This window comes from Kwoniella shivajii, chromosome 5 (genome assembly GCF_035658355.1).
Source record: "Kwoniella shivajii chromosome 5, complete sequence".
In the NCBI taxonomy this organism is placed as follows: domain Eukaryota; kingdom Fungi; phylum Basidiomycota; class Tremellomycetes; order Tremellales; family Cryptococcaceae; genus Kwoniella; species Kwoniella shivajii.
In genome coordinates, this window is record NC_085912.1 from 774,612 (window position 1) to 794,229 (window position 19,618).

At 42.6% G+C, this 19,618-nt stretch overlaps 9 protein-coding genes across 9 annotated transcripts; 3 read left to right on the forward strand and 6 right to left on the reverse strand.

Moving 5' to 3' along the window:
- Positions 1–432: 432 nt before the first annotated feature.
- Positions 433–1,572, forward strand: IL334_004037 (uncharacterized protein; the record flags this gene model as incomplete). Its single annotated transcript, XM_062935760.1, has 4 exons — positions 433–662; positions 740–985; positions 1,087–1,161; positions 1,248–1,572. 4 exons carry the CDS (start codon positions 433–435, stop codon positions 1,570–1,572), a joined length of 876 nt encoding a protein of 291 aa, XP_062791811.1.
- A 918-nt stretch (positions 1,573–2,490) lies between these two features.
- IL334_004038 (uncharacterized protein) lies at positions 2,491–3,694 on the reverse strand (the record flags this gene model as incomplete). Its single annotated transcript, XM_062935761.1, has 5 exons — positions 2,491–2,818; positions 2,907–3,014; positions 3,087–3,345; positions 3,450–3,519; positions 3,593–3,694. The coding sequence occupies 5 exons, from the start codon at positions 3,692–3,694 to the stop codon at positions 2,491–2,493; spliced, it is 867 nt and encodes a 288-aa protein (XP_062791812.1).
- A 781-nt stretch (positions 3,695–4,475) lies between these two features.
- On the forward strand, positions 4,476–6,327 carry IL334_004039 (uncharacterized protein; the record flags this gene model as incomplete). The annotated part of the gene is made up of 4 exons (XM_062935762.1): positions 4,476–4,609; positions 4,725–4,833; positions 4,891–5,784; positions 5,854–6,327. 4 exons carry the CDS (start codon positions 4,476–4,478, stop codon positions 6,325–6,327), a joined length of 1,611 nt encoding a protein of 536 aa, XP_062791813.1.
- Positions 6,328–7,202: 875 nt separating this feature from the next.
- IL334_004040 (uncharacterized protein) lies at positions 7,203–8,315 on the reverse strand (the record flags this gene model as incomplete). The annotated part of the gene is made up of 1 exon (XM_062935763.1): positions 7,203–8,315. The coding sequence occupies one exon, from the start codon at positions 8,313–8,315 to the stop codon at positions 7,203–7,205; it is 1,113 nt and encodes a 370-aa protein (XP_062791814.1).
- A 429-nt stretch (positions 8,316–8,744) lies between these two features.
- On the reverse strand, positions 8,745–9,287 carry IL334_004041 (uncharacterized protein; the record flags this gene model as incomplete). Its single annotated transcript, XM_062935764.1, has 1 exon — positions 8,745–9,287. One exon carries the CDS (start codon positions 9,285–9,287, stop codon positions 8,745–8,747), a length of 543 nt encoding a protein of 180 aa, XP_062791815.1.
- Positions 9,288–10,694: 1,407 nt separating this feature from the next.
- Positions 10,695–11,060, reverse strand: IL334_004042 (uncharacterized protein; the record flags this gene model as incomplete). The annotated part of the gene is made up of 1 exon (XM_062935765.1): positions 10,695–11,060. One exon carries the CDS (start codon positions 11,058–11,060, stop codon positions 10,695–10,697), a length of 366 nt encoding a protein of 121 aa, XP_062791816.1.
- A 750-nt stretch (positions 11,061–11,810) lies between these two features.
- Positions 11,811–14,305, reverse strand: IL334_004043 (uncharacterized protein; the record flags this gene model as incomplete). Its single annotated transcript, XM_062935766.1, has 6 exons — positions 11,811–12,233; positions 12,324–12,853; positions 12,955–13,165; positions 13,219–13,664; positions 13,757–13,889; positions 14,015–14,305. 6 exons carry the CDS (start codon positions 14,303–14,305, stop codon positions 11,811–11,813), a joined length of 2,034 nt encoding a protein of 677 aa, XP_062791817.1.
- A 740-nt stretch (positions 14,306–15,045) lies between these two features.
- Positions 15,046–17,224, reverse strand: IL334_004044 (uncharacterized protein; the record flags this gene model as incomplete). The annotated part of the gene is made up of 7 exons (XM_062935767.1): positions 15,046–15,233; positions 15,302–15,490; positions 15,547–16,313; positions 16,381–16,604; positions 16,666–16,775; positions 16,909–17,045; positions 17,130–17,224. 7 exons carry the CDS (start codon positions 17,222–17,224, stop codon positions 15,046–15,048), a joined length of 1,710 nt encoding a protein of 569 aa, XP_062791818.1.
- A 357-nt stretch (positions 17,225–17,581) lies between these two features.
- On the forward strand, positions 17,582–19,602 carry IL334_004045 (uncharacterized protein; the record flags this gene model as incomplete). Its single annotated transcript, XM_062935768.1, has 4 exons — positions 17,582–18,375; positions 18,462–18,616; positions 18,750–19,464; positions 19,542–19,602. 4 exons carry the CDS (start codon positions 17,582–17,584, stop codon positions 19,600–19,602), a joined length of 1,725 nt encoding a protein of 574 aa, XP_062791819.1.
- Positions 19,603–19,618: the final 16 nt, after the last annotated feature.

The following is a 19,618-nucleotide window of genomic DNA, read 5'->3' on the forward strand; positions in this document are numbered from 1 at the left end:
CCCATGATCCGGTACAGCCACTAAGATAATCTGTGCCTGGATCTCCTGATCATAATTAAGTCGGTCTGGGGTATTCCGAAGGAATTTGGGTTTATGGCTTGGTAAGCGATTGATAATCATGCGACTGAGACTACTCGTAAGATTACTGATCCTTCGTATGAATGATGTGATCGATGTCATCGGCTATCGTCCTCTTCGGTGATGTGATAAGATGCAAAGGGAAGTATGCATCATATTCGGTGATCGGCTACATTCCGTCACTACTCAAAGTCACTCGACATGTCGCCATGACAATGTAAAAATACGCGTACAAAAAGCGGTGTCTTTTGAGACTTTGTTTACTCTTTCTTCCCCACTACGTAGCATATCAATTCATAGCGCAAATCTCCTCAAACGCATCCTCTCTACATACAGATCACAACCACGATCACAATGGCACCTATCGTCGTCGGCTTTGTCGGTTCCGCAGGAACGGTAGGAAAGTCCACTCTCCCTTATTTACTCGAACAAGACAAAGCAGGTAAAATCAAACTTGTAATCTTGCACAGAGAAGGATCAGACCTCTCCAAGATCCCTCAAGAGGTAGAGAAGAGGGTAGTACAATTAGACGAGAATGGATCTGAGCAGAACAAAGCTGCCGTTGAAGGTTTGGAAGTCCTCCTGTAAGTATTTACCACATCATCAAGTCGTATACTTCCAGTGCTGCATGTCGGTGCTGACTGCATCGTGTTGGGCACAGATCGACTATTGGAGGAGCAGGTATCAAGTCCCAAATATATCTTGTGGACGCATTGGAAGGCTCAAAGACTTTGAAGTCTTTCATTCATTCAGATTTTGGAACCAACTGGACTGCTAAAGAACTTGAAGCTCCAGGACTCAGTATCATCAAAGTAAAAGAGGAAGTTGTCAAACGTGCCGAAGAAAAGAAAGTACCCCTCACTCATATTAGAACCGGCGCCTTCGATGTATACTTCTTCAATTACAAGTAAGCGATCTTTTTTGTTTTCCTATTGCTTGTGAACCCAAGCATTCCCAGGGGGTTAGGAAAATTGAGCGATATGAGTTGATTACATGTATTCTCCCCAGCCTTGCAGGTACAGACATCAAGAAGAATGTTGTGCAAGTTTTCCGAGATTCCTTGAAATACGGAATCCCAATAACGTGAGTCGGCTTCACTAGATTGCTTACCCTTTGATAGTAAACAAGGCTTTCCGAAACTGACAATTGTGTATCGGTCAACGTCATAGTTCACTTTCATTCTTGGGATATGCAACCACTCAATTGATCCTCAAACCTGCTGAATTACCCAACCAGATTCTTCAAGTGTACGATTTTGATCCTACTGGTCAAGAGATCATTGATGTACTCACCAAGCTCAATGGAAAAGCTCCTGAGATCACACATTACACAGAAGAAGAGTACCAGAAAGAACTGTTGACCCCCGGAACAGGTGCCATTGTAGCTGCTATCAAAGCCAAATGGGGCTCAAACAATTTCGGGCCTTCTGAAAAACCAAAGATCGATGGTTGGAAGGGACAGTCATTTGAGGAATTGACAAAGTCATATCTGTAGGTAGGGTATCATCAAATTGGTGACGTGGTATCACGTTGAAAACCATGAATATCATACAAGCGAATTGATCCTGAGATTGAGACGTCCCATATATGACAAGCGTCACCTTGAGCTGTTCAAGAGGAAATGCTGAGAGGTGAAAGGTACTGCTCCAATCGTACGACTAGATCATTGATTGAATCTTCAGTTCTCTGTATATGCTGTAATAATAAACATAATGCGGTGAGATCTGACGGTAAAATAACATACATAACGATTTCAAGATCTTATACAGCTTCTCTTGTCTTCTCAACACCTTCTTCAGTCAAATTGACTAATGTTTTGGATATAAGAAGGCACATTGTTTCAGTCTATCGAGTCTCGATGTAAGATTGCTAAGTCGATTTTATTGTCTGTATTATATTTGATTAGATAACGCAGTAATGGTATTTGGATTATTGAGGTATGACCTAAAACACAACAGATGTCATTTTCGACGAGATAGACTTTTAAATGATGTGATTTATTGCTTAAATGGTGTGATATATTGCTGAATTGCTTTGATTTATTGCGATAATCAGTGCGCTTTGAGTCTGATTGGAAAAAAACTGTTTCCTATCTCAATGAAATTGAGACTGGTATTGTCTACCCCGTTCAATGGATCTTTCCTTTCTGCAGTTGCTTTAGGGAAGACGAGATCCCCCTTAAGAACGGGAAAGGTCATTTGGGCAGAAAGATGACTGACGGGCTAAGTCAGCAATATTTAGAATACACCCCGTAATCTCTCCGTTCGAGCAGCCTTCCACTCCCAATGTGAGACTTGAGATGAGCTATCGCTTGAAGATTTAAGGTCAGTCTTTTGGATTAGTAATCTGCTTTTCAGGATAGTATCGAGCCCAAAAGATTTGTTATCTATATTCATACACAAATCTGATACATTTACACAATGGCTTCTAATTGTTGAGCCAGTTTCAACGCTGGTCCTACCATTGTTCTCATTGGAACACCTTTATTGACACCTTTGCCCTTCATGGCATCTATGGTCGCAGTTGAAGACTCGGAAGGTTGGACAGCGGCTAACGCGATATCAGGTTTAGCTGATTTTGGGAAAGTGAAGGTGTGAGTTGCAGGTGAAAACGACCACCCCCTTTGGAAAGTGTATTCAGTCAGTTGCGATGGGTCGCCAGATTTGTAGAACAATAAGGTAGCTGCTGATGCGAGTGGTAAAGAAGCATAAGAAGTTTCTATCGTTGCTGCGATTTGTCCTCTGCGCGAGAAAACACATAGACGTTAGTGAGCAGGAGCTGAAACTATCTGTACTGGATGAAGACAGATAAAGTAGACCGTGTGCTCACCTGACGGTCCCCATCAGTCTCTCGAGTAAGAAGCCAAACTCTTCCCTTGGTACTCTATCTTTCGCTCGGTAGACCTTGTTATATGCTCCTTCCATCAACCATCTCTCTCTATATGACGTCAAGGGGAAATTAGTACCATTTTTGATCACACGCCGAGCTAGAGACTGTTTTTAGACTCACAGATCCACAGGAAGTTTGACAAATACATCATTTAGTGCGTCCACTTTTAACGTTTCCAGCAAAGTGTGAAATTCAGTCAATAAACCTTCACTCAATAAAGCTAATAAATGTAAACCCAAAGTTATAGGTCTGTTCGGCGAAGGTGGAAGAATCGAGTCAAGATTCGAGTAGAAAGGTTGTAATGCAAAGTTGTACTGTGCGTATGACTTGAGATTGCCTTGTCGAAGGGAGTGGAAAGAACCCAGTTCCAGGATTGATCCTGCGACTGAGATTAGCATTCGTGCCTACAACGAAATGCACATAGGGACTACGATAAAACACGAGAGGAGACTACAAGGAAGACAAGATAAGAATAAGACTCACTAGCAGCTACGAGATCCTGGGTATTGGCAGTAGGTGGAGCAAAGTATAAACCTGATGAGGCGAGCTCGAGCTATTCAGCGGACGAATGGTTTAGCTTTGGTACTGAACGACTCCTGCCTAATTCGTTGACTTGATCAGCTCACCTTCAGCTTCGTTAGTCTTTTGGTCACCTCGTCCTTTGATCCCCCTGGAGCGTCAAAGAGTTGTTGCAGCTCTGTGAGGGATTGCTGAAGGTCTACAGACATCGTGTGGAGGTGAAGAGCGTTTGGAAGAGAGATTGAAGGAATGATGAGTGAGTGCTGATTGAGGGTGATTGTGGAAGAAGGTTTGATGACACTGCGTTTGTATCGTTCTACTATTGCCTCTAATGTTTACTTCAGATTGAGTTTGATCTTTTGGTCTATGCGGACATGAGATACTGTTGATGATGATTACAATGCTTGAAATGATCATGAGCGATGAACGAAAGTAACGACGACGCGTGGTCGAGGGGGGGGAGGGAGAATGACGATTGATAGATTGCCACATTAACCTCCACTTTTTGTAATCCCGCTTTCCTACTAAATGTACCAATCCATATCTCCGAGATTACGGTTGGGTTTAGGTGTCACTCGCTCATCGTTTACTGACGCTGATCTATACGAATAGAGTATTGGCTGTAATTCCTTGCTAATCTTTCATTTTCCATACTGAAATCAACCATCTCTCATTACATTCACAATCACATCAAAACCGAATAGGTATATTACTAGGCTCCTATCCTCGCTGTAACGAAAATCCTCGACATATAGCATCGTTTTACGACCCATTATCACAAAGGATCAAACGCACATAAAGAACCAAGTTGGAAAAACGCAAAAAGAAAGAAAAAACGGAAAAGAGAAAAGTACATTTATCGCTATCATAGTTTTGAAGGGTCAAAGTAGTGAGTGGAATACACAACACCCGAATTGGAACTAGTTATACGGACTCATCGTATACCGGTCGTATATACTGACAATCTGTCATGTTCCCAGATCCATCAATATGTCTACTGCCGTTCCCCAAACTAACGGTCATGCCGATACCTCCATCCCATCAACTACTCCTGCCAGTGGATCTGCTCAAACCTCCAAAATTCAGCCAAATGACGTTGGGTGGCAATTCGTCCCCCAATACTAGTGAGTCATCACCTTGTGCTCAGCAATGTTTGAGGCTGTCTCCAAGTTAGAGCTCCTGTTCCTGGGCCCAATGACACAATATCTTTCTTGGGGCTGACGAGAACTACTTCTATAGTAACTTCGTAAACAAACAACCTCATCGACTTCATTGTTTCTACAATAAGCGATCAACATTCATTCACGGTGAAGAGGGAGAGGAATCTCAAGTCGCTCTTGGTCAACAGGTGAGCAGAACTATCACACTAGCTCTATTACAAGTTGCTGATGATCCCTTGATTTAGGAAATCCACGACCGAATTGTTGCTATCGGATACAACGAATGCAAAGTTTACATTCACTCTATCGATTCTCAATCATCTGCCAACGGCGGTATCATCATTCTTGTCATCGGTGAAATGTCGAATAACCATCAATCATGGCGAAAATTCACCCAAACCTTCTTCCTTGCCGAGCAACCTAACGGTTACTTCGTCTTGAACGATATCTTCCGATATCTCAAAGAAGACGTTGACGAGGATGAAATCGCTGAGGAAGAACCCGATACCCCTGCTCCAGTTGCTGAATCGACGCCAGCTCCTGAGGTTGCACCAGTGGAAGAGGAAATCGAGACCAAGGAGGTCGAGCGGGTAACCCAAGAACCCGCTTCAGCTCCTGAACCTGAACCCGAGCCTGTCTCAGCTCCTGCCGAAATTAAAGAAGATGCTGTACCAGAAGAAGCTGCCGTTGCCGCTGTGCCAGACAAGGATGTGGCTCCTTCTGAATCTGCTCCCTCTGTCGAAGAACCTACAACTTCCGCCCCACCCCCAGCCGAAGAGACCCCTGCGCCCAGCCCTGCTTCTGCGGCTGCCAAACCCGCTGCTTCTCCCACACCTGCACCCGCTGCACCATCTCCTGCTCCAGCCGCTGCTCCCCCTGCCGCTCCTGCTCAACCTGCTGCTCCCCCCAAACCCAAGACTTGGGCATCTCTTGCGGCATCAGGAGGCAAAGCTTGGTCTTCCGCCGTGGTCTCCAACCAAACCGCTGTTTCTACTCCCGCAGCTGTCCCCGCTTCTGCCGCTAAGAAGGAAGAGACACCTGCTGCTACTGCTGCCCCTGCCGCATCCGGCTCGGCTGACGGTAAATCACAAACATTCAATAACACATCGCGAGTCAACACGGCTCATTGTTTCGTAAAAGTAAGTCCACGCGAGTGTCATCTTAGTCCCAGGCTCGAATTCGTAAACTGATGTGATCACTCTTTTCAGCTTCCCAACTGGTCACCTGATAACAACCACAGCGCTGGTGAAGCAATGACCGAAAACGATCTCAAAAACGTTGCTGCTAGATTCGGCGAAGTCAAGAAAATCGAAATTGTCAAAGACAAGGCATGCGCATTTGTTGAGTTTGTCAAGGTCGAATCCGCCAGGAAAGCGATCGCTGCTTCCTTGCCTGTCGCTCAAGGTGGTGAAGACGGAGTTAAATTCGAAGGTGGTAAATTAAACTTTGAGACTCGAAAAGAAAAAGACGAGAGGCGAACCAAAGCTGGTGGTCAAGGTCAAGGTCAAGGTCAAGGTCGACCTGGACAACAACAAAGTGGAGGTGGAAGACCTAGAGTTGGTTCCCAGCAGGCAAATGGAGAGAGAAACCAACAAGGTGGTAACAGAGGCGCACGGGGCCCGAGGGGAAGAGGCGGACAAGGTAATCAAGGTGACAGAGCTCCTCAAAGCGGTGCAAAGTAAACGCAAAATGTGAAGTGAATTAGATTTTACAACGGTGGAAGAAGAGGAAAAAAAAAGGGGAAGGGGGGAGGGGGAGGGGGAGAACTACAATTTCATTTCATCTGATTATCATTCATTTAATTGTTTATTCTTGCATAAATCTCACATATTTGCCTTCTTTCGTTATTCTTTTATAAGCTGTTCATACATAATTATTTGGCCCATCACTCATTTACAAACTTACCCCATCTTATACCTTATCAGTTTAGATCACCCTTTCCTTCCAAACATCAAAATATCTACTTCACTTTGTGGCGTTCGAACATGTAGAAAGGCAATTAAAAGAAAAAGATGTTAAATCTTGGGAGGAGGTCGGGAGTTTGGGTTTTCTGCGATTGATTTACATTGCATTTGACGACTTAGGAAGAAACAGCATATGTATGACCAAGTACCAGGGGAGCGAGATTGTATAATGAAGTTAAGTGATGATATACATGCATACATATCGAAGAGTTTTCCAACTGTTATACCGCAACAGTACGCTAGGCGCAAGCTCCGGCGTCCGAGTCCGGGGGAGATGAGGCTCCACGAAAGTAATGCATAAATCGCTTTCTATTGCCTCTTTCTTTGCATCGGATTGCTTCCATCAAGGTGCTCTTGGGACAGAGTCTGGTAACGTGAAGGGCAATCGTCTTTATCCAATTGGATACTGACTCACCTGGGTGACACAAGATTCATTTCGTCGAGGAGGATAGCTTGGCTACACCAATGATCTTTGGAAGAAGGGCAAGTCAAGATTGCTATACATCTTGCTGTACTGACGTGTACAAAAGCTTTAACCCCACAATCTTTTAGAAGGTCACAGATACAATTGAATACATTATTATATGATTGCTTCAAGGCTTGTTCACCTCTATCTTCACATCTTCGACTTCTACCTTTACATTCTCATCTTTTTCCTCCTTCACTCCATGTCCATTTTCACGTTTGACCACCTTATCGTTTATCTCCTTCTTCACTTTCTGTTCTGTTTCGCCCTTCATCACCTCATTCTTGAATGCTTTTCTCAATTCGCATTTACCAGTACTTTTACCTCCTGCTTTACATTCATCGCATTTTTTACCATGTGTAACAAGTAATACATGTAAACCATATTTATGTTCATCCGGTATTCTTTTATTCAAATGATGATATGTTTGTTCTCTATTCGCATTTTTAGGTCTCCAACCTAACAAGCCAGTTATCCTATGAACATGAGTATCCACTGCGAAATCTTCTCTTTGTAAACAGAATAATAATACACAACTAGCAGTTTTAGGTCCAACTCCATCAAAACTCAATAATTCTTCCATAGCTTTTTCGGTTGATTCATTGTGTAAATGATCTAATGAGTATTTTCCATATTTCTCTTTTGATTGATTCAGTATCTGAATAATCACTTTTGATTTTACTTGAGAAAGTCCACCACATTTTATTGATTCTTGTAATTTATCTTTACCACCTAGGACGACTTTATCCCAATTATCACTTGATCCATATACTTTATCCATACTCAATTTTGCTCTGGTTGAATTTGTATCACTTGTGTTTTGAGATAATATAGTTCTGACTAGTGCGTCCAAGACGGATGGACTATCTCCACATCCTGCACGAACTTTAGACGCGACCACTTGGGTAGGTCGGACTTTCGCCCCATGCAAAGAAGACAGTATTCGATGAGCTTCAGCAGCTTCTGTAGGTGTCGGTCGAGCAAATGAAGGGAATGGACCATCAATGTGATTCTTCTCGTGAAGTTTGAGCTTTCGATCTTTCAACTTTGAAGGTGAAGTACCATTCTCCTCTTTTACGGGTAGCAACGTATCTGAATCTGATCGTTCATGCTTGATCTTCCGAGTCTTTGCTGGCGGAGGAGGAGATAGAGATGATGTTGAGGAGGACGGCGATGCCTCACGTTTTAGCTTTATCGGAGTAGATCGTAATCGAGAAGATTGACGAGTGAGAGCGCTCATTTTCAGGTTAATGAATTTGCTAATTTGGATTTGGATATGGATGATATGGAATGAGTGGCGACTACGTCTGTAATCGGTGTGGAAATATATCAGTCCAAAATATCTAGGAAAGAACGATTGTAAATTAGCTTATTCGCTGGAAGAACAGGTATATGATTTGCAGCTTACGAGTATAGACCGTCGATGAGTAAGGTACGATGCGATCGACCATCACCTCCACCACGGACAGGTGCATGATGACGTGTGGTGGGAAATTCTCCGATGGGCAACAGAGAAGAAGGATGAACCGCAAACGATGCATGGCAATACCAATCTCAACTGAATACATAACATTGCCTGTACGGGTTTAAAGAGCTGTTCCATCTACTTCAGAACCTGAGATACCGCACTCTTCCTACTTCCTATCGATGTTAACCAAATATCGTGGAATCAGAAATGAGGAGAATTGACGTTCATCACAGAGCGAGTCCTGGGGTCAGCGTTGAATTCAATCGGTCCATCATCAGTAAAACCTAGATAATCCTTGTAATCCTCCTCTGAGAGTTGAGCTGAGATGGTGGTTGGTGTTGGAGCTGTGGTCAGATCTGGTGTATCACTTTCACCAGCAACTCCAGAAGAGCTATAACATGATGCTATAGGCTCTTGATTAGGCAAATCCTCCAATGATAAAAGGGAATTGGGATCTGGATCTTTCCATCTCATATCAATTACCCAGTTTCCAGTGGGTTTACCTGTCTCGTCAAATTGTTTCGAGATTGTGAATTCCCTTCCTCTAGTTGATAAACCTCTAAAGGTATCATCAAATGATGATCTCGATAATACTTTAAGTGGCTCTGCGGATCCAGAAGAATTTACCTGCTCATAGTAAGGAGTAGGACCAGTTATAGCGATTTTATGCTGTTGATTTTTGGAAGTACACAAAGGTGAAGTCATTGGAGCACCTATAGAAAACAATTGAGCTGCCGTACTCATCCACAAGGTTTCCTGTAGAATTCTTCTTGTTTCTTGGTTTCTGATAATGGTTTTATGAAATGGATCAACAGGAAATGATCATTGATCAACTGGTCTAAAAACTGACATGGTCGCAGGGTCTGTATATCCTTTGTAACAAGCGTCCGTTGAACCGCAGGTCACATTTTCAAAGGCATGTTGAATACTCCCTGATGTCTGTCGAGATGTCATGAGTCCAGTTTCACCATTGACTATAACCCTGGTATATACGGTTAGACAGATGTCCGGAGTGAAGCTGTCCGGATCAAGTTTTCCGAATCTCTTTTCCAGGGCTTCTTTTGTATTTGGCGATTGACTCATCGGGAAAGGGAAGGATTGATAATTGATGAATCACAAGTGAAAAATCCAGATATCTGGGTATGGATGCTTCGATGAGTTGGAGGATTTATTAGAATCAAGTGGAAGGGATCTTGATATTTGGAGCAAAGTGCAGAAATCGTCGTGAAAATTGGGCGGTTTTATATGCCTGGAAATGGATCAGGCGTAGTTTGAATACGGAATTTCGTGTCACTCCTTCTTGAAAGCTTTATCTGCGCCAACTATTCAAAGTGCATCTGAGCCTCAATTTGTTAGCCGAAGCGCGGCTTTCTTTGGGATGACAAGACAACAACAAAGGACAGCAGGCCGCGGTTGGAGCTATGTATATCTTGCTGGCCGGGGTGTCGAGAATGAATGCGACAGCCGGCCTTCTTGTCTAGTAGTAAGACGTCAGACATTTGGGCCTAGCTGAGTCCGCTTGATCTGGGCTTTGGAAGGTGCTGAATATGGCAGAATCCAGTCCATCGGCTGTCAAATGGTTTTGGAAGTGGAGTAATCGACAAAGGACTGAACAATGCCTAATGACGATCACAGATGAAGAATACATCGTGATCAACGGATTTCGTCATCAAAGTCTGTGATGCGACATCGAAGCAATTTCGTTCATTTAAGTTGAATAAAACGAAACAGAAGTCCAGTCTGAGGGCTACATGGACAAAGGATGTCTACAAACAGGAAAAAGGTGCAAGGAGAGCATCGACTCAATTCTACTGTATTTACTCTTTTACTTCCCTTCATAATATTCACACAGCCCTAACCCGCGTTCCACGCTCAGACAAGCCGTAGAATCTCAATGGGGGCAATAATAACCTGGAGGTTGAACGTGTTCAACATCATTTCCACTTGATTGAGACATCATGTTTCTCCATTCATGTTTGAGCTTATAAGCTACCCAATTCTCATCAACGGAAGGATCGATTGGTTCTGTTGATGTTCTGACTTGATATTGGTTCAGAGGACAATTAGATAATCTTTCTGCATAGGTTGGATTGAGTCTTGTATTCCAAAAACCTGATCCTGCTGAATTCAATGAACTAGGTCCTTCCGTAGCTACCAAGAAACCTTATGACCTCCTTGTAGTCTGCGACATTGATGATCCTTGTTAGGTGCTTTAGAAGTACTGAGGACGGATTTCGTTACTTCGGTTAAGATCTGTCTGCTCACCATATCAAGTGTAGCTGCTTCGGTAGGTCCACAAGTGGCAGGAGCTGTCAACTGCCTATCGGAAGCGGTCCATGGTCGAGTGAATGCACGATTGTATCCGTTGGTGTAAGATGGAGGAGCACAGTTCGCACAGCCTTCAGTTGGACATGTATAGCTCTGACTGAAACCTTTTACACCATACAGTTTTCGATCAGTAGCCCATTTGGAATGAGCAACGACATTGACAGCATAATCGATATATGGTTCAGACATATCGTTATTGTTTATTATAGCTGATAGGGTTATGCTTGTGTTCAGGATGAGGGTAAGGTACTATGGATGTGTAGCTATTGGGCTTGGAGATTGGGGAATAGCACCGCTCGAATATCCCTATTTATAGCTTATCATCGAAGCCCGCATTGAGGTCAAAATCAGTTGTCGAAGTTGCACTGTACCGCATACGTGCTCGTGTAAAAGAGTACCACGAGCAAATATCGTATACTGTAGTCTTTACGCTTCTCGCTTACTCATCATTCGTCTGAATTGAAGAGCAGCCTAGATGAAAAGCGACTCTAATTGCAATTTATAGTGTTTAGTAAATGAAATTGCCTTCATTTCGAATCCTAGCAGCCAAGATGAGAAGGCCACACAAGCTTTGGACCATTCATTTGCTGCTGCTCCACCGTTGCTAAGACCATACGACGTCATTCAATGACATAGACTCATGTCATGAAAAATCACTATCTTAATCCGCTTTGGATATTTAGAGACTGATCGACGCATTGAAGCTGAGATGGATGGGACGTCATCCCACAAAGGATGTCTATGCCAAGTGATTTTGGCAAACTTTGATCTCAATATCCAAATACAGTAACCGCACATGCATATTTATAGCGCCTACCTAGCTACAAGAGATGGAGAGGAGGCACATGATCAAGCACATTCCCCATACATGAGACATGCGTTACCACTACTTCTTTGTCAATTGTGGCGGTAAGGATTTCACGAAGAATGATGGATTATCTACCATGCGCGAGGGATCTTTACGGCATATGCGTTATCATGAGTATGCAAAGGTCCTCTCGGTCCGAATCGATCGAATTCTCCCCAAGGAGCATTATGATTCTGACATATGGGTAAGATATACCATGATCTATATCTTGGATTCTCTAATTCCATATGTCCTCCAACGATAGGAGTGTTACGAGAATATCCCGTCCCTTCACTTTTGACATAACATTTACGCATCAGACAGCCTCCCAAGAAAGTGTGATCGTATTCCCAATACTTGATCCAGGATGGTACACGATTATCCCAGCTGGATCCATCGACATTGAAGACCCTTTGATCACCAAACGCTACCCACCAGCATCTTGATCGGAATAATTCGATGCCAAATACAGATTCGTTGGGATCATCTTCCGGTTTGGTGTCTTTGTGACTCCTCTATTTGTTCACACTGCAATATAAGTGATCTCCCCATTCATCTTTCATGATTCAGTATGGGGGAAAAGAAAACAAGAAAAGAGGCCTTACACGGGTAAGATTTATATCTGATACATCTTGGTACTGGTCAAAAACCAGATCTACAAGTGGAGCAGTTATTGTCATTCCACTGAGCTGAGTGATATGCGTTTCAGGTAAGATTTCGGAGACGTATTCGTTATCTATTGCTTCTTGATGTTGATCATTTAAAAGATTTGCGAAGATCAAAAGGGGTACATTTACCATCTCCTGCATAAAGGCAAGCATCGCACATGCACCTCCTGGACCATCTGGAGGACCGGGAGGTTTCTTTGCGAGTCTAAGAAGTTTTTGGATACTCTTTCGCAAGGTAGTGTCACCGAGTAGATCTTCCAGGATCTTGTTGAATTCCTTGACGAGATCTTGAAATGCCTTGACACTGTCCTTCATCTTTTGTTGTAGATTCTCAGCTTGTTTCAAAGTCTCATTGTCGCTAGTCCAAGTATTAACGATCGACACAACGTCAATGACAATACTCGCTATTGGCAATGCTTTTCCCAATAATGGTAGGCCTTTTGCTACTACACCACTTCCAGTCTTACCTATGTTCGCATTACCCAAGAGATAAATTAGCCAAACAATCAACTTTACTCCATTATAGGAGGAACGAGAGATGCAAGGTATAAAAGTTCAATTCACTCACCCAATAATCTACCTGTAGATCCAGCAAATTTTCCAGTCGCTTTATCGAAAAGAGTACCGGCTTTATCTACCATTTTCATTCCTTGATTCAGGAATGGCTTCGAGGATGCGGTAACGGAAAGACCAGATTTCTCGAAAGCCAATTTGCTGAATTCATTTGGTTTATAATGAAAATTTGGTTTAGGAATAATAGGAGGACCCGGTTTTTTCCCCTGTTATCAACGCCGAGGTTGTTACCAGCACTATTATCGACTTCAGCGGCAACTAGAGCAGCAAGGAATATGGTGAGTAAATCAATCAACTTGTCTTTGTCGTTCTCAATAGCTTGTAGAGTATTTTGTAGTGTCTTAGAAGAAGTACCATATTTTTCCATTACTTGTTGAAAAGCTTGTGAAGCTCCACCTTCAAATATATAACTTTGTGTCAGTGACGTCCCGACTGATCCAACTGCTCCTGCGACTGTGAGAGCTCCTCCAACAGGTGCTAATGGGGTAAAAAGCAGTACGACTCCAACGATAGAAACGACTGAACTGGTCGTTGAAGCTATCTTGGCTGCCGTCAATTGTGATTCAAGCTTTTGAGAAACTGTGGTTATACTTTCGTCGGCTGATTTGGAGCTGCTTTCTACTTGTGCTAATTGAGTGTCGAGCAGGTCGTATAGTTGAATGAAGTGGTCCAAGTTGGCAACGAAAGATTCCCTGGCCTGGTCGACTATATGCAGTTGGATCTGAAATCAATATGGATTATCTACTTCGATAGTATGTATTGAAGTTCGCGTTTCGAGGTTGGGACACTCAGCTTACCTGGTGGGACTTCCTCTAACCACATGACAAGGGCCAAGACATGACTTGTAGGCTCAATAGACCCACATATATCCCCACCAAAGAGATCTGGGCTTGTCGCGTCTTTGAGTTTCGCCTTGTATCGAAGCAAGTACTACAATAAATCAGCATTAGCATCGTACCCGTACTGTATTTTAGTTGCACGGTACGGATAATACCGATTCGTACAATTTGGAGAATTTCCCACGAGTACAATTCAAGTTTCAAAAGTTTACATACCTTGTGTGCATCTTCACCTTCCAACACAGCTGAGAAGGCTCTAATCTCCTTCCCGGTGATACCTATCCATTCACCTTGTTGAACAGTTGGAACGTCCCCTGTATCTGCCACATGTGCGGTATAAGTGATCGATAAATTAGGTAATGGTATTGAATCAACTCGAACAGCTTCAACTACTTGTCCTGCACCATGACTGGACATCACGTCGAGAGTGTCCTGAGATGAGATTTCTGCACCACCATGAAAGCGTAGAGTGATATTGATAGGAATAGGAATAGGAATAGGTACCATTTCTACCAAGCTATTTTGATTGTTGTATCGAGCGAATGTACGAGACAAACATATGATTATTCGAAATGCCCTACATATACTTGTGTAAAGTGGAGCAAAAGCTTTGATTTGACCAGTCATCTACTCGAGTTCAGCTTCATTTACAGACTCAATGAAACCTTACTTAGTGTGATCAGTGCCAAAAGTTGATCAAGTAGCACTTGACATCGATCAGGCACAACGCCACAGACATGTGATATTGTTAGATATGAAGTAATCAGCGTGTGATCGTGATGAGCCTTGAACGAAACATTAAGGCTTACACGAATACTGACTGAACGGAACACGGACACTCTAGTGGGCATTTGGCTCTCGCTTCCGAATAAGCTCATTTTAATGATGAAACGAGCTTGAAAGCAATGCAGGAACCAGGACAGAATGGGAATGAACTTGCAAAGCAATAGCAACTGGTCCGAGCATGCTCTCATGTTTTCCCGTAGCCATCTCAGCCCCTTCCCCTACATATATTCTTTGACCTCTGAAAGTTCGTATAGATTCCGCCGATCACGTTTCTGGAATGGCTGTCGCTTCCTAAACTGGCCGTTCATGAAAAGCAACACCGAATAAAATCCCCGTCCAATATTGGTAGTTTCTCAAGCTTCAGAAGATCAAAATCGCAATGCAAGCGAGGATTCCATTTGGTCATGAGTCAAAGACCAGCCCTCTCTCGAGTTATCGAATTAGATATACATAGTAATGTTTTATCCAAAAGAAGGTGTCCATTCACACTCGCTTCTCCTAGATCTTCTATCCAATTCCTGAACTTCTTCTTCGTTCTCTCCTAATTTACTCACTAACCTACTTCTATAATATCTCAAGAAAGCGGGTGATATATCCAACGACTCGTTCAAGATCTGCTGAGTAAACATAGGTAGTGGTAAATGATTTTCTGATGAACCATGAACGTGGTCAGCTTTTGATACCGTTTTCGCACCAGTCCTGCTAGGCTTTGCTTACCTGAACTACCGAAAACACCTCCTACTTCACCTATTAAAGCTTCCAAACCCAATAAGCACCAACCTGCAACTACAGTAATCAAGATCATAGACCAGCCATTTACGACGCAAAGTAAAGAACATGGTAAAGCCGCCAAGTAAATGATCAAGAGATGTGACAGATGTAGTGTTAATGGCAATGGCGGTGGATCTGAAATACGTTCTGTCAGTTTCCACTTGCATTAGCTCTAGGAGATGGCGACTTACTGGTTAAGAGTCTTTCTGCTTCACCTAATTGGTTACTCATGGCATGAACTATGGCTAGACCCCTTTCCCTCTTCGAATCGGTCCAGCCTCCTTTTTCAGAATCCACTCCTGCTAAACCGACAACGTATGCTTCGATGAGTTTCAGTAACGCCAAAGGTAGATTAGGTGGATTTGGTGAATGCAGATTTGATTTTGATTTTGATTTCATTTTTATACCTTTACCATCTTCAGAATATGATCCAACGACACCAAGTTGATTTTCCGAAGATGTTAAAACACCACCATTATGACTAAAAGATTGTTCTCTGTCAATTTCATTGAGAGGTAAGTTCAATTGATTTAATTGTTGTTTTAATTCTGAATTTTCTTCATCTATTAAATTTGTTAAGCCGGATAAAGTTATAGCTTCAGTCAACTTATTGACTGCTTCCTGAGCTTTTTCTCTTAGATTACTTAATTCCCATTCACCATCTTCGTTTGCTAGATCTTTTTCTTCTTTCGTAGGTGGACCTGTACCCCTTCTTCTCAATCCCGGTCTATATCCATCTTCCCCAACTACCGACGACGAGCCTAGCAACGGCGATACGGATTTTGCCGATGGGTTATCTGAGGGTGACGTCGAATTCGAGTTGGAGCCAGATGGTCCAGCGTGAGATTCAGCAAATCGGACTCTTGCTTCTGTCCTTTTCAACGAGGCAAGATACGATGATGGTAACAGATCACATAGCGGTGGCTGGGGCAACGGTCTCGTTCCATGTAAATGGTGTCTAAGCAATATTCAGAATCAACGTCAGTACACGGTGTCAGAGAATTCTGACGGAGAGATGAACTGACTGTAAAGCGAAAGCAAATCCAACCAATAAGCCAGCCAATTCATCCACTCGACTTGTTGTCGGATCTCTTCTTTCCTTGCCTTTCCCTTTGTCCTCTTTGGAAGGTGAAGAACCAGTAGAAGACATTTGTTTTACCGGTTCTATCTCCTTATCTGCGTCTTCCGGCACCCCCTCTTGTGAATTCAGTGCGGGAGAATGTATCGATGCTGCGGGTGGGATCGATATCTATCCAAACCGAGCCTGAGTTGAAGGAATGACTCAAAATAAGACTCATGATTTGACGTACCATTCGCATCCCATCTCTGATGGTTATTCTGACCGATGCCCAGACTTGTCTCCCTTCGTCCCATTTCTGTATCGCCGAAGAGAATCGATAAGAGACTAGTAAGCCGGTGACTGTTTATCGAGCCAAAAACTATCAGCAAAATTGAATTTAGGCTCTTCCATTTAGAAGCAGTCATCACGCGTAATCTACAGACATCTGGTCTCGCCTATCCAGACACAAGGCATTTTCCCAGCCATAACTTACCCATACTCAGTACCCCGACGATACTAGCACCTCCCTTCCCTAGACTCTCTTTATCTACCCATCCTTTCTCCGCAGCGTATATTATTACATAAGCATAACTAGCTAAGAAAGGTAATTGTCTAGGTGGTAATCGAGCACTACCATATAAGAGTCATTACATTGGTCAGCCCAGCACGAGTACCTCCCCCAGCAATTTCTGCCTCGCGAAATACAGCACTCACAAGGCATAAGTCAATAGTTCCAACCTTGTTCGTAAAGGTGAAGGAGGTGATTTCGATTTTGGATGATATCGAGTTGGTACTCTTCTTCGTGCCATTTTTCCTGTCTTTGTATCTTGATACAAATATCAGGTACCTCACTTCGCATGCACTGTAGTCAGAAGAGCCGTTTCTAATGAGAAGTGCCGACGATTTTTCACTCTCACAAAGTATCACATTCATCATTCATCATCCATCATCTCGATCATACTCATTTCAATCAACCAATCTCAGACATTATTGATTGGTTCAGGGCGGAGATGGCCGAAGTGACGTAACACAAAATGATGATGACACGACATGAAATCAATGTCCTGAAACGTGTTCCAAATCATCCAAATTCACCTTTTCAACGTTTGTAAAACATTAAAAATATACCAGACACACACGCATGAGCAACATGGAGTAGCTCTACCATGAACTCTTCCACTTGCGCCCCCGCAGCTCCTTCAAGGGAACCATTGATTCCACCGAAACAACCTTCACCGTCGGAAGATTTCTCTTCCAGCTCTAGCTCAAACCCTTTACGTACCGCTCGTTCTCTCGTCCTACTTCAACTCCTCTCTCGACTGTTGACGTTCACTCTGAATCAGCTACTTCTAAGACTGGCTTCTCCAGCTGTATTCGGTACTGCTGCTATCCAGTTCGATCTAGTGTGCTCAAGTATATTGTTCTTGTCGAGAGAAGGCATACGAAATGCATTATTACGAAGTAGGTCTAGAACGAATACAACATACGATCCCAAGAAAGGAAAAGATGGAGGTGAATTCAAAGTTGAACAGGAAAATGAAGATAAACAAGTCGAGAACCTTTCTGTGATCCCCCTTCGAATCGGTATAGTCATCTCAACCTTAATCTCATTAGTCTACCTTTATTTTTCAAGTAATACAACTGTTTCCCAACCACATTTCCATGTCAGTCTGTTCTTATATGTGGTTGCAGCTTTGATGGAACTATCCATTGAACCATTATATATCAAGATACATCGATCAATAAATCCTAAATTGAATGTCAGGGTACAAGCTGAAGGTGGAATGGCAATTATCAGATCGATAATAACCGTCAGTGCTTTAATTGTACTAGGTGAAAAAGGTGCTTTGTTAGGATTTGCCTTAGGTCAAATTTCAGGTTCTACGTGGTTGGTTTCAAGGTATTTGAAAGAATGTCATTGGGATATCAAGAGTATCTTCATCTCAAAAACAATCAAAGGGTGAGTTTGGGCCTTGACTCTCTTTTATGAAGAGAATGGATCACGCAGCTGAATACATTTGGTTGTAATTTGATAATGATAAATAGAGAAAAAATGTATAACCCTCAAACTCTCTCTTTAGCAATAGCCAATACAGGACAAAGTTTGATTAAACACTTATTGACTGAAGCCGATAGAATAGCGGTGGCTAGAATAAGTCCATTAGACGATCAAGGTGGATATGCCGTTGCTATGAATTACGGTTAGTTTTTCCCTTTGACTCGATATCTACTACGTTCCTATTATATATCAGTGACGAAACACCTTCTTACCTGCTATGTATCGAAAGTGGGCGGAAGACTGAAATGGATTTCTTGATTTTGCATCTACTACAGGCTCTCTTATCGCTAGAATCGTATTTCAACCACTCGAAGAATCGTTATTACTTCATTACTCTTCTTCCTTATCTTCTTCCAATACATTACCACTGTACACTCTAACCATTCGATTATCATTGTACCTCACTATGATCATTCGAACTTTCGTTCCACCTTTGTATCCGGCTTTATCGCCTCTCCTCTTACCTAAACAATATCAATCAACCTCTGCACCTTCGATCTTACGATTATACTTGACGACATATATCCCTTTGATGAGTTTGAATGGAGTATCAGAATCTTTCGTATCATCTTCAGCTTCCCCTGAAGAAATTAAATCACAGGCTAAATGGATGATATCAAGTTCAGCAATATTCTCGATATCCTTGTATATCTTAACTCACCTACCCCAAATCTATCTACACGGTGAAGGCCAAAACTTCAAGTTACTCAATTTCAGTAATGAAGAATCATTAGTGCTAGCTTCTTGTACAGCGATGACAGTTCGTATACTATTCGCTTTGTTACATGCGAATAGAACGTTCAAATTGAGAAAACCGAATTTGAGATGGAGAGATTTAATACCCAATATCAAGGTTTTCGGTTGGACTTGGTTAGTGTGGGGTATTTTGACTTTGTTGTTAAATACAGATAGATGGAAAGTCAACTGGAAAGGTTGGGTTGAATTAGTAGGTCTAGGCGGAGTGTTGGGATTGATCACTTTAGGTCTAATGTAAGTGCTTTCCCTCCCTTCAATGACGATCCCCTTAGTGTCATTGACGATCTCGCTGATTCGTCTACATTATATAGTTTCTTGGCCGAAAGAGCTAGACTGAAAGACTTGAGAAGAAAAGATGGAAAGATGGAATAGCAGGTTTGAACATACC